Consider the following 12,439-nt stretch of genomic DNA (forward strand, 5'->3'; position numbering starts at 1 on the left):
CACCAGCACTCTTAAAGACTGTGGTACTGTTCCCTTTGTCTAACATAGTGGTGGGCTGGCAGCCTGGCACTGAATTTTAAAAATGCCAAAGAATAAATAAATGTGAGGAGACTAATCTTAAGTCCTCTCAGCGACATGGGCTCATGCCAAATACATGGCCTCAGGCCATGGCAGTTTTAACAATACTGCTTAAATTTCTGCTTAAACCTCTGCATCTCCACATAATACATGTTGATTTGGTTCCTTTAATAAAATGTAAACATGTTCATTGTTGAAAAAGGGACAAAATACATTTAAAGGTTGTATTCTTTATTTCAAACTGCTTTGTTGAAAAAGGTACATGGCAATAAGATACAAAAATACCTTCAGCCTTTTTTCATGCATGAGTGTGTAACAGACATTTTTAAGTTTTGCTTTTACAAACAATGCATCACCATATTACCACATGTAACCTGCAGTAAGTACCGTATGTCAGTGCCTAGGATTAGAAAATGTTTAAAGGGACAATATAACAAAAATCAAAACACAAAATATCAAATTATTGTTGTGACTGATATCTCTGTCTTCTGGCTATGGCATACCTTTAGATTATCAGCTCTCTAGGTCCCAAAACATGCTCACTGTGGTGCACAGGAAATTATTAGGATTTTTTTGTTGATATTACTTAAGAGTTTTTCAGATCTAGTCTCTACAGCATGACTATCCCTGAACTCTTATTAAGGAGTGTACGTGATAATCAATATTACCTAGGTCTTTAAAAGAACAGAGCGCCAGTGGAAGTGTACCATTTATAGCTCATAACCTTGTGAACTTGTGAAATTGCAGTCAGAATGGATTTCAGCCCATTCATTTGTTAGTTACGTGTAACTACTGTGATATTAGAGTTCTTGTCTATCTTAGGGAACTCCTTCAGCTGTAAGATGATCAGGGTTATGTTAGATTAAAAGGTTATATTCAGGGCAGCAGTGGAAAGTCTGTACTTATTCTGCATTCACTGTCTTGCTGTTTTGTATGTGCCAGATGTAAGATGTCTAAAAACTACACGTCACAAAAAAAGAAATCTGCAAATGACAATATCTGTATTTCTCTTTAAAAAAAGAACACTATAAAACATGTAAAAAAAACAAAAACAAAAAAACTTTAGTGACAAACAAAGAGTGAAAAAAAAACATTTTTTTAAAATAAACGAACATACTGCAAAAGGTTACAATATAAAAAATGTCTTTCAAATTGTAATTGGGAGTTGATCTAATGGGAGCTATCAATGCAGAATAGATCACAGTCCATCAAGACATTTACATTCATTTCCTTGTTAAACAGTAAATTTGATCTCAACTCCTCAAGGTGAACAAGGAGCCTGAACTCAGATTAGAGAGGGATCCAGTTGAATACTTACTGCAATATAACATGTAGATACTTTATGTATAGCTCAACAGTGGTAGCCAAGTTATGTTCATGAGTCTGTTATCAATCTAAGGTCTTGATTGATGCGATTCTTGATAAATGCATAAAATATCACACTGTTTTATTTTAAAGCAGCAAATATCATCTGCATGTGAGCATAAATGCTCTATATTCTTAAACTTCATACATCTAATCATTCTGTGGAGGACAAAATAAACTTTGATGCTTCATAACCATCAAGTTCTTGTCTCTGTCACATCACTCATACATTAACATTGTTGTCTTTTCCCCAAACATTCTGTGTAAAATTAATGAATGCACAGTTAGAGAAAAACAAAACTTAATGGCTACAAAATATTTTGTCATTCATTGCATATGGATGTATGATGTACAGTATTTGTTTTTAGGCGTTAAAAAAGGTTATCACAGTTTCAGAAAGGTACTGAGTTCATGCTAGTTAAGCTCCAAAGCATGTAAGCTTTATTATTTGATTTTAATTGGTTGTGGTTGTTGCTGCTCTTTGGTGGTTATGGCCTCCCTACTCTCATCTACCCACTCACTGCTCAGCCTTGAAGCAGTAGACACCGTAAGACTTTTGCAGCTTGTCTGGGAATCCAACAAAGCGCACTGCAGCTTCTGTGGGGCTGCAGTTCTTGCGCGGCCTGGAGATGGGGTAGCGGACGCTTCCGTCAGCCAACCAGCCGGCATCGCAGCGATCGTAGCCCTCGAGCTTCCAGGCGGAGTATATCTGGCCGACCTTGGCGATCTCGGCGTCATCGTCTAAGCATGCCTGCACAGCCTCATCAAAGGTCAGCCTGTCGGGTTGGACCAGCCAATAAAAACGTCCTGACAGCAGAGAAAGTGAAACAGGCGGTCAGGAGAAGAAAAATATTTGCTTGATAGAAGAATTCAATCAGCAGAATGTATTTTCTATTTTTTACACACTGGTCAAGAAAAGTAGGTCACAAACTATAAAAAAGAAAAAGTTGATGAAACTAAAAATTTCAGGGCAACTTACATCAATAGATTTTTGAGTTTTGAGCAGAATTCAAACTCTTATGTTTTGAAAAGTTTTTACCCACTAATAATGTTTTGTTGAGATAATTTACTTTTACATAAATTTACATGAAAGTCAATAATGTTGAATAATTTAATAGTTTCAGTTGCATCCATTTTATTTTCATGCATCAAAATAATGACAAATCAGGTTCACAGCTCACTCTGAACAATTTTTACATACAATTTTTTTTTGCATTTCTAAAATTTAAATGTATCTAAAGAAGAAAACTAAATCCTCTCAACAAAAGATTACAGGTCAGCTAAACTTTATTTTGTTTTATAAAGTCAGTGTTTAAGTTTGAGTTAAAACTCAAAAATCTAGTGAAGGCTGTTGCGTTGAAATAATGAATTTTCTTAACTTATTCTTTTACAGTGTATGGCAATTATTTTTCAAAGTTTTAAATTTGCTGTTTTCCCTCCAGCAAGTCCACTACAAGAACAGTGAATAGCAAAAAGCAGTGGGTTAACAAATTTTAAAAGCTCACCCTTCAGTGCAGAGGCAAAGCAGAACACGTCATAGTGGCTCATTTTGTCACGGCGGCCATAGCTTCTGACTCCGGGCCCAGCGTTGGAGCCGCCACAAGGCCCTCTGGGTTTGGTGATGGGATACTGCACTGTGCCGTCAAGCAGCCAGCCAGCGTTGCACCAGTCCAGGCCGCCCTTCCAGGCATCAAACAGCTGATCAAATGTGGCGATTGTAGCATCCTGTCCCAAACAGGCCTGAATAGCATTGTCGTAGGTCATGTCATAGCGGCCCATATTGGGCGAGTATGGGAACACAACACCTGAGAGAGACAGAAGAGATAAAATGAATGTGAAATGTGATAATATGTTAGTCAGTTGGTGTCTAGTTTTACGTTTAAATGTAAATGTATACCTATTTATTGTCAAACAATAACAAAAGGCGTCGTTTGATTATGTCGTGAAGTGGTGTGGGATCATGGGAGCTGTTGTCTTCAATTTTAAACAGCCACCTGATGATAGCTGATGAAAATCTATGACTCAGAAAGAAATCATGTCCATGGACGAGGTAATATTTAAGTTTTATTTGTGTTACATTTAGTCACGTAGCCAGTGTATCCCATGTTTTCACAGAAGTAGCAACTAACAACTAGCTAGTAATGGCTAGTAGGAAAAAAAATTGGATTTCTCTGCGTTTGAACATTGTTTGAAACATTTGTGACAATGTAAGTACAGCTCAACAAAATTTTAACATAAGTCTAATGTTTTCAGACATTTTAATGCAGAAATATTCCATATTGTAGCTTTAATTTCAGTTGCATTAAAGATCAAAGCAAAATACTTTGAATATTCTAGCCTGAACAGCATGGATCCAACAAGAAGTAATAATGTATGTAAAGTAATTTTCAAGGACTTCAAAAGTGAATCAACTTATCAGCACAGTCCAGTTCAGGAGAATATGGATATAAGGCTGCAGAATTAATGGTAGAAATGCTCTAATAGTTCACTGATAATGGTTCCTTTCTTATACCAAGTTTTACCTTAATACGTTACTGTATTTCATTGTTACCCATAGATTTAGCTAATTTCAACAGCTTTAGGTTAATATTATTCTTTTCACAGTGGTTTTGTCTAAAATTACATGTGCATGCTTAGCCTCCACCCAGTTTGATCCTTCACACATGTGAAAAACTATCAACAAAAGGTGGGTGGAACCTGCCCTTTGGTGCAGAAGAGCTCTAATATACTGCAAGGATTTGGTGTGTTACCATGCAAGCTTCAGGAATCTATCTATAAATATGTAAATGACACTCACTTGCATGAAAATCAGTTTCTCTTTGAATGGCACATTTTAAAACAGTAGAAGTCATTATAAAGTCTGATGAGTAAGTCAGATGAACGAGTATATGGACCGCAAAAGATGGAAAATGTGTTTCTGTTTACTTATGTTGAACAGTATTCAAATGTAATCATGACTGAATCATTACAGCGGTTTGGATAGATCAGGACAAGATGTCTGTTCTGTTTTCCTTTCCACAAGAAAATAAAATGTGGATGTTTTCAGTAACTAGAAACAAAACTATTGCTGAGGAAGATGATTTATCCTTTAAATATGCCAAAAGGACACACATATAATGGCTGGTGAAAGTGCTCCAGCTGTCATGTTAAAGGACCAGTGTGTAGGATTTAGTGGCATCTAGTGGTGAGCTTGCAGATTGCAAACACCTTGTCACACTCTCCACATGGTGGTGCAATATGGTGGCCTCCATTGAAGAGGAGCTACGGCCACTGTAAGTTATAAAGGGCTCATTCTAAGGCAAGAAAAATATGTATGATTATACCCTAATGAAAACATATTTAAATATTATACTGTGCTTCTGCCATATTCTGCCAATAAATACCCTTAAATCTTATGCTAAGTTTCTTTATAGATATAAAAATTACCATCTATGGAAGTGCCTTCCACTTCCAAGAGAATATCTTGGATGGTGTCTTCCATCCCATTGATGATCTCACAGCGGTATCTTCCCATGTCTTCCTTGGAGACCTCAGTTATCACCAAGGAGGCATCTTCAGTGTCGAGCTCCTGCAAAAACACACGGTCCTCGAAGTTTCCGTAGGTCTTCTTGTGGAATCCCATTGAAAGCAGCACATCCTCATTCAGTGATTCATCATCTGCCAACTTGGTCCATTTGACTCGGATACCAATGTGACCAAAGGACATGGCGTCCTTGGACATGAGCCGGCAGGGCAGGGTGACATTGGAACCTAGTTCAGCAAAGGCCTTAACTGGAAAAGAGGAAAACAAGATATAATCTTATTAGGGTTTGGTGGTGATTAGACTTATGTTATCTAGACTCAAATAGGATCATGTATAAATTATATTCATATCTTACAAAGTGATTCCAAAGATTACATCCAGAAACTTTTGCTTTGATTTTGTGCTTGGTGTGGAACTGATGAAGCAAACGTCTGTTTGAGAAAACACCAACAAAGGAAAAAAAAACCCCTGAAAACTTTGACAATTCTCTCTTCTTTGCCTTATCTTTACATAATTGTTCAGAAGTATGTTTTTTGCATTTGAGATTGTATATCATATTTAACTGCACATGAACAAAGTTATGCAGTTAAAGGCATTCTCATACACAAAACTATCAAAGAGTCTGGGTATCCTGTTTGGTTTATTAGATCAGTGTTGGACACCAGCCAGTCTTCATCCCCCGGAGCCAATAACCGTCCTCCTCAGTCTCCTTCCTGCTCTTGTCAGTGCTGGCACTTATAAACCTTTGGTTCCTCAGGATTAACCCTCAAAATGAAGAGCTTATCTTTCATCTGCTCCATCTGATTTGTGTTAAGAATGAATAACAAAAAAGGCATAAGCAAATAATATAGTTAATGATTTGCAGAATCTATCTGCCATCATTACCTTTTCTTCTGTGTATTTAGTCTGTGCACTTCGTGCTCAATCTAGGCCACCATTTAACTCAAAACGGCAGGTCATTTATGTCTCACCGTGGGTTCCCACAATCTCCTTGACCTCCATGTTTAGACCTCACAGGGCTTGCTTAGTTAAGAAGACCCCAGCCAGCAAGGGGTCGCCTGTGCCAGGCAATAATAATAAGCACCAGATGGATAGATGTACACGGCCCCTGACCTCCACCACCACAGGTACAGCCTTGAAAAATCAGCCTTGTAAGTAGAGTAAGTGCACAGGACTTGTAAGATAATATGGTAATTACATAACTGAGCAAATAAACTGGCCTTTAGCTATAAGTGGTCTGAAGACATAACTATTAATCTTGTGCAACCACACAGTCTTTGGCTGATTCCAGGTTTAGTGCTTCAAGAGTGTCTCTTGAGTGTCTAAATAGCCCCAAGCTGGTCTGTTTGTGATTTATTCTCTTCCCACTCACTCAATATGGATGATCTGCGTCTAAACCAGTCTGTCTCTCCTTTCTGACTAAGCATGCCAGCATTTGTGCAAAGGCGCCTCACTTTGAGCAGCAATACCAGAGCCATGACCGGAATACTGTCTCACATGCTCTTCAAAACGTTTCCCACATGGGCAATGCAGGGAATAATTGGAGCCACTGGTTGGCTGCCTTCCGCTCTGACCAACCCTTAACTTGCCCCCCTCCCCCGACCCTTATGTATACACACAGAGGAGTGACACTGAGACGACTTCTAATCAACCCCCATCTCTAAACTGTCCCAATCTGCCATTCTAACCACACAGTAGACGCGTGTCTGGACTTTGTTCAGTGGCGCTCAGATCATTAGTATCGAGCTCTCCTGCAGAAGGATTTAATTAGCAAAAGCACTGCTGACAGACCTAATCTACCCTTCAGTCCAACTTCATGCCACTTTTCTTCCATGTTTTCATTTCTTTCATTAGACCGCAAAGCTTCTCATATGCCAGACGCTACTTTTCTACTTCTATTACCCAATCACCTCACCCAGTAGCCTCACTTGCCTCTTGACTGGTCAACAAGATGCCAGGTACTTTACAAGGAAACGCCCTTTTGCCACCACTAATTACCAAAGTCTTTAAGAGCAGACTTTAAAAGTAGTTTGGACAGGGTTACTCTTTGCCTGTTCTGTCAGTGATGAATGAGTCACAGCTTTGCTGTGCCTCATAAATTCTCTGCATGGGTTGAAGTCGCATGAAGTGTGATTGAAACCTGAGTGACCCATGATGACTAAACTGCTCATCAAACGCCCTGGCAAAGGTGAGGGCGATGGTGACGTCAACTCTAGCTCACCAGATGTGATGCCATCCAACATTTACGCCTAGAAATTTCCAAATTTCAGGAAAGTAGAGTAGAAAGAATAAAGGGCTCATTGTATGTCTTATGGAAACATTGTTCTGTCCAGAGACGAAAACCAAATGCTGGATGTGGTTTGTAATCCTGAAATGTGAGACGGAAGGAGGGGATTGATTGATGCTGAGGAAAGAGCTTGTAAATCACTGTATACACACCGACCAAGTACCTTATGGATCACTAAATAAATGCACATAAGAACTCTATCATATATTCTTTAGCAACCTTGAAGCTAATGATGCCTGAGAGACAGTAGCTGCAGACAGGCATGCTGAAAGTAATTCCACACTCCTTCCTGCTCCTGCGGTTACCGGCAGACACATGTCCCACAGGAGAATGTGGCCCCGGCCATGTGGGGCACACCATACTCATAAAGCAACAGCCTGTTGTGTGTATTTAACCTTTGAGGAAGAGAAGGGAGCCTTTCTTTTCTTTGTCACACCTCAAACTACATCCTATTTATATAAGTCTCTCTGAGGCCAAAGGTCAGGTCTAATTGTCACATTTAACATAAAAATGGGTTGTCAAATGATTCACAACGGTTCTTATCTGCAATATGTTGTGGAGTGCAGCTGGGAATGAAAACATGGCAAAAGAAGTAAATGAACACATGTGTGTGACAATAAAAAAGCACTGCAGCTGCAGCCAAGACCCACTGCCATTTTATGACCGAGCACAATTCTCCCTCACTCTGTTAAAAGTTGTATTAGCGAATGATTGAAACCATCTGCTTCTTTGTAACACTGTTAATTTACAACAACATTGCAGCGGTCCAACAATGTAAAAATAATTGTGCAGAAATTTAGTGAAATCAAGTAACCTTTTCTCATCAATTTAATGTAAATATACAAGTTGGATTATACATCACCTTGGACTTTAAAAAATGGGAGTGCATTTTCCACTATTTTATGACATTTTATAGATGTAGAATGACAATTAACTTTAGTCTTTGTTGTTATTTGATAAATGCTAAGAAAACAATTTGGGCAGATAGAGTTCTGACCCTAAAAAAAAAGTTTATTTAATTTGAATCATTTCAAAATCACCCCAACTTGTCTTTTCAACTTCAGTTAACTTAAAATTTTAAGGCAGTCTGGTCACTTACTTTCTTTTAAGTTGAAACGAATAGTTTTTTTGTTTTTTTTTGCAGTGAAGTCTACTCATTGACCTATGTATTCTGAAACTACAAGAGCTAAATATGCTGTTAAATCCCTGAACATAATTTGTGCTTTAAGTTATTGACTGAACAAGGTGTTTTATTGGCTCGCACGCCTCCTCTGTGAAAGGATGGAGTGCAGTCATAGCATGTTTGTATCAGTGTGTGCACAGTGTGCCACGCCCTCTAATAGAGCAGCTACACATGAGACGCTATGCAACATCCCACAGTTTTATTCTCCTCTGCTGCTGCTGGCCTGTTTGTGTCAATATGGAGAAAGAATTAACAAGCACAGCTGGGACAAACAGAGCAGGCCAACTCCTACACTCTAATTCCCATAAACTCTTTCCTGCTTTTTGTCATGCAGAACAAGCACAAACACAGAGGGTGGGTGTGTATCACTTAGGGCTGGGAAATACATTGATATTATATTGATATCATGATACGAGACTAGGATTTTGAAGATTGTTATATCATGATGTGGCATAAGTGTTTTTTTTTCTCTGGTTTTAAAAGCTGAATTGCAGTAAAGTGATGTAATTTTCTAAACTTACCAGACTGTTGTAGCTGTTCTGTTATGTGCCTTTATTTATGAGATTTATGTGATTATAACCACATTTCTGCTGATTATTTATCTAAAAAATCCTTGTGCTAATATTTTGTGGAGGCGCCAACACTGTAAAAAAGTGAAGAGGTCATCCGCCCTCTTTAGAGTTTTGAGTTTTGTTTAATTAAAGATTATAGTTTATCTGAAAAAGAAAAGTAAATTATCTGAATAAAACATGATCAGTTGGTAAAACCTTTTTCAAAAGTTAAGAGTTTGAGTTGGGCTCAGTCTATTGAAATAATTTGAGTTTTCTCAATTTTTTCATTTTTACAGTCAATAATCATCTCCACAGATTTGATATGGAGGTATTTGGTAAAAAAAAATATTGTGATTTTGTCCATATTGCCCAGGCCTAGTGTTACTCACACAAGGTCACATGTAATCCTTAGTACACTGTCATCAGCATCATTTGTGAATTAACACCAGTACAACAGCAGCAAACTTCCCATCTCCTTGCCTGAACACATTTTCAACTAAGACCCCAGCCTCATTTCCAGCCAAGCTCCTTTTCCCACCCAGCCCTAGCAACGGGGCCAAGCCTCAGTAACCAACAACTACAGTAAGCATTAGACTTAACAGACTATTACCTCACAGGGAAAAACAGAGTCATTTGGCTGCTGTTCAGCATGGGGCTCTATACGTTTGGCTGTGGGTCGTTAATCTTAACTCTGCTCCTGTCAGGGTGCCTGTTACCGTGGCGGATTTCCAAAAGGCTCCCTGTGCCAGAGTGAGTCAGTAGGTATAAGGACAGGCAACGCCCCGTGAGCAGACGGAGAATACACTGCTCATATGGCTCATATAAGCTGTACTGTATAGAACAATGATTGAGTTGAGCCAATGCTTTTACATAATGCACACAGTGAGGTCATGTATAAATATACATATACTTTTTACATGCACACCTGTGACATCACTGGCCAATGGGACCAATATCAATGTTTGGTTTAAAAAAAAACAGAATCTCCTCCCAGAGTGAAATTGTTCTCCCCACAGCCAAACCATTTCCTCCCGTCTGGGAGGAGAGAGCAAGCCCAGACATCCCTAATTTGACATCTACTGAGTCAGCTTGCAGGGCTGCTGAAAGCGCATCGAATATCACTCAAATAACACAAGAGCGTCTACTGTAGCTAGCCCTTTTTTTCCCCCCCTTTCTCCACAGCGGTAGATCTATTCTGGTATTTCATAGCTCGAGGTTTCAGCAACCATCTCAGTGTGTCATGCTGTTGGCAGGTGTGAATTTGAATTATAACAGCCTCATGATGGAGTGCAGGTGCTGTCTGATGTGGCGTCTTTCTTGGTTTTCATTTTCTGTCTGCCACAGGAAGGTGAGGACTGATAAAATCACAGAAAACTGGCAAAAGGTCAAGACTGTGCTGTGGAAAACTCTTAACTATTTTTGCACATAAGTAAGAATATACACCCAACAACGGAAAGCAAGCCCGGTTTCAACCACCTGTGAGACATTTTAAGGCTACAGTCCACCAACAAGTAGTATTAATGGTGTGGTTTCCATTCAGTAGTACAGGCAGTACTTCTGAATGAATGACAGGTTGATTTACAGTTTTCAGCAGCCAGTCCATGCTGTGGTAGTCTGTATGCAGCAAGTCAGTGAGTCAATGGTGAGTCATACTGTGTCTGTGTGCTATGTTAGACAACTCTGTTACCTACTGCTACAATGACCCTGTTGTTACGCAAGCCTGAGCTCTGGTACCACTTTGCCCTCACATAGATCATCCTCTGCTTCTTCCTCTTTTTTTTCTCCATGCGTGCGCACATGCATTCAAAAGCTGGTCACAGACACACACACAATCAGCCACATACTTAAAGACCAAACTTTTTTTTTTTTTAACATAAATGTGATCTTACCTGTTGGTGGTGAGGGACTGGTCGTCACCTGACTGTATGCACTGGCAGCCAGGGTCAGGGAGATTATTGTGATGCACAGCAGACTCGTCATTTTTCTCTTTTTTCACACAAAGGGCCCTGTTCAATAAAAAAAAATATAAATATATAAAACTTGATAAGAAAAATCTGCACTAAGTTATCTGAGCTTTAAATATTTTAGGAGAAACAAATGTTAACAATTTTTCTTCTTTTTCAATTTTAATGAATCTAGCTGTCCCCTCTTTCCGTCTTTCTTTTGTGCAGCAGCCGCCTGTGGTGCTACTGGAAAGTTTGGGCTCCTCAGAGGTCTAGACAAGTGCCTTTTATTGTAGCCTAGCATGGTTGAGACCACTCCCCCCTCCCCTCAGCCCATCACCATGCACAGCTCCATACGGGCTCCCCTTTGCCACATTATTTAAGAAAAACTCCCTCCTCTCCCTCCCTTGGGAGAATGAGGGATCCAGCAAAACTCCAGACAATTAACCTGCAGATGATTATCCAGAGTAAAATGTATGTTAGATAGAATTACAATGAGGAATGCAGTAACAATGAGCAATGAAATTGATTGAATACTCATTGCATTAAGATATAAAAATGTTTTGCATCACATCCATTGTCCAGTGACTTGCAGCTTTGGTATTTTCTCACTCTATTAAATGTGATTCATTCTGTTTTCACGCCCCATTTAACTATTTCTGTTTTTATGGTCTCTTTATTAGTCTTCAATTTCACAAATCAAAATTGTCACACATTACTCTAAACTGTACATGACCTGAACACTTCTCTTCACACAGATACATGCACAGACTTGATAAAATAGTGATAAAAGTCACTTTGCAGTCTTCTTGGCTTATACATACGTTTGATGCAAGACCATTAAAAGCAAAAGGGTCATAAAAATGATGTACACAGAAGATCATACTTTCACCTTATCGTCCTTTGCTTCTTTCATTTAATACATTCTTTTATCTTCCCTTTCTTCCTTTTCCCTATGGCATTTGTTCCGTACATACTGTACATCCGAGGCTGTTTTTTATTCTCTTCCTCTTTTCCTGTTTGAATGTTTTTAAAGTTGTGTTACAGACATCTGTAACCACGTCGGCTGATACCCACCCTTCCCACAGCTAGACCCCTCCACAGTTACTGTAAATCGTGAGAGCGTGTTCCTCCCAGTCTCCTCTGATCCTGTAGCAGAGCAGAGACAGCAGAGGAACTCTAGGGAGGCAGGACATGGATTTGCGACCAGCCATGAGCAGAGGGGGCCTGTGTGGTCTCACCTAAACGTTTTCTCAGCCGCCCGGGTTGTCTTTGAAAGATGGCAAAGGCTGGGAGTCGGGCAACACACTACAGATGCTGTTCAGGGCCACTCCATCACCGGAGTTATTACAGCTGGGACAACCCAAACTGTTTTCTTTCTCTTGTCTCCCTCTGTCTCTTCTCTGCCTCATCTGTCAGTCTTTCAAACCCCACAGAGATATACAACAGAGTACATGGTGGGCCCCTGTTGTATATTCTAAAGCCCCAGCTTTCCGTGGGCACATCCCC

At 39.5% G+C, this 12,439-nt stretch overlaps 1 protein-coding gene across 1 annotated transcript; it reads right to left on the reverse strand.

Annotated features, from left to right (window-relative positions):
• Positions 1-292: 292 nt before the first annotated feature.
• On the reverse strand, positions 293-11,194 carry hapln1a (hyaluronan and proteoglycan link protein 1a). The gene is made up of 4 exons (XM_084729006.1): positions 10,877-11,194; positions 4,870-5,214; positions 2,949-3,248; positions 293-2,250 (listed from the first exon to the last, which is right to left on the reverse strand). The coding sequence occupies exons 1-4, from the start codon at positions 10,965-10,967 to the stop codon at positions 1,961-1,963; spliced, it is 1,026 nt and encodes a 341-aa protein (XP_084585132.1). The 5' UTR covers positions 10,968-11,194; the 3' UTR covers positions 293-1,960.
• Between the last annotated feature and the right edge of the window lie 1,245 nt (positions 11,195-12,439).

Source organism: Lutjanus erythropterus, chromosome 10 (assembly GCF_056507025.1).
Source record: "Lutjanus erythropterus isolate fLutEry1 chromosome 10, fLutEry1.hap2, whole genome shotgun sequence".
Lineage (NCBI taxonomy): Eukaryota > Metazoa > Chordata > Actinopteri > Lutjaniformes > Lutjanidae > Lutjanus > Lutjanus erythropterus.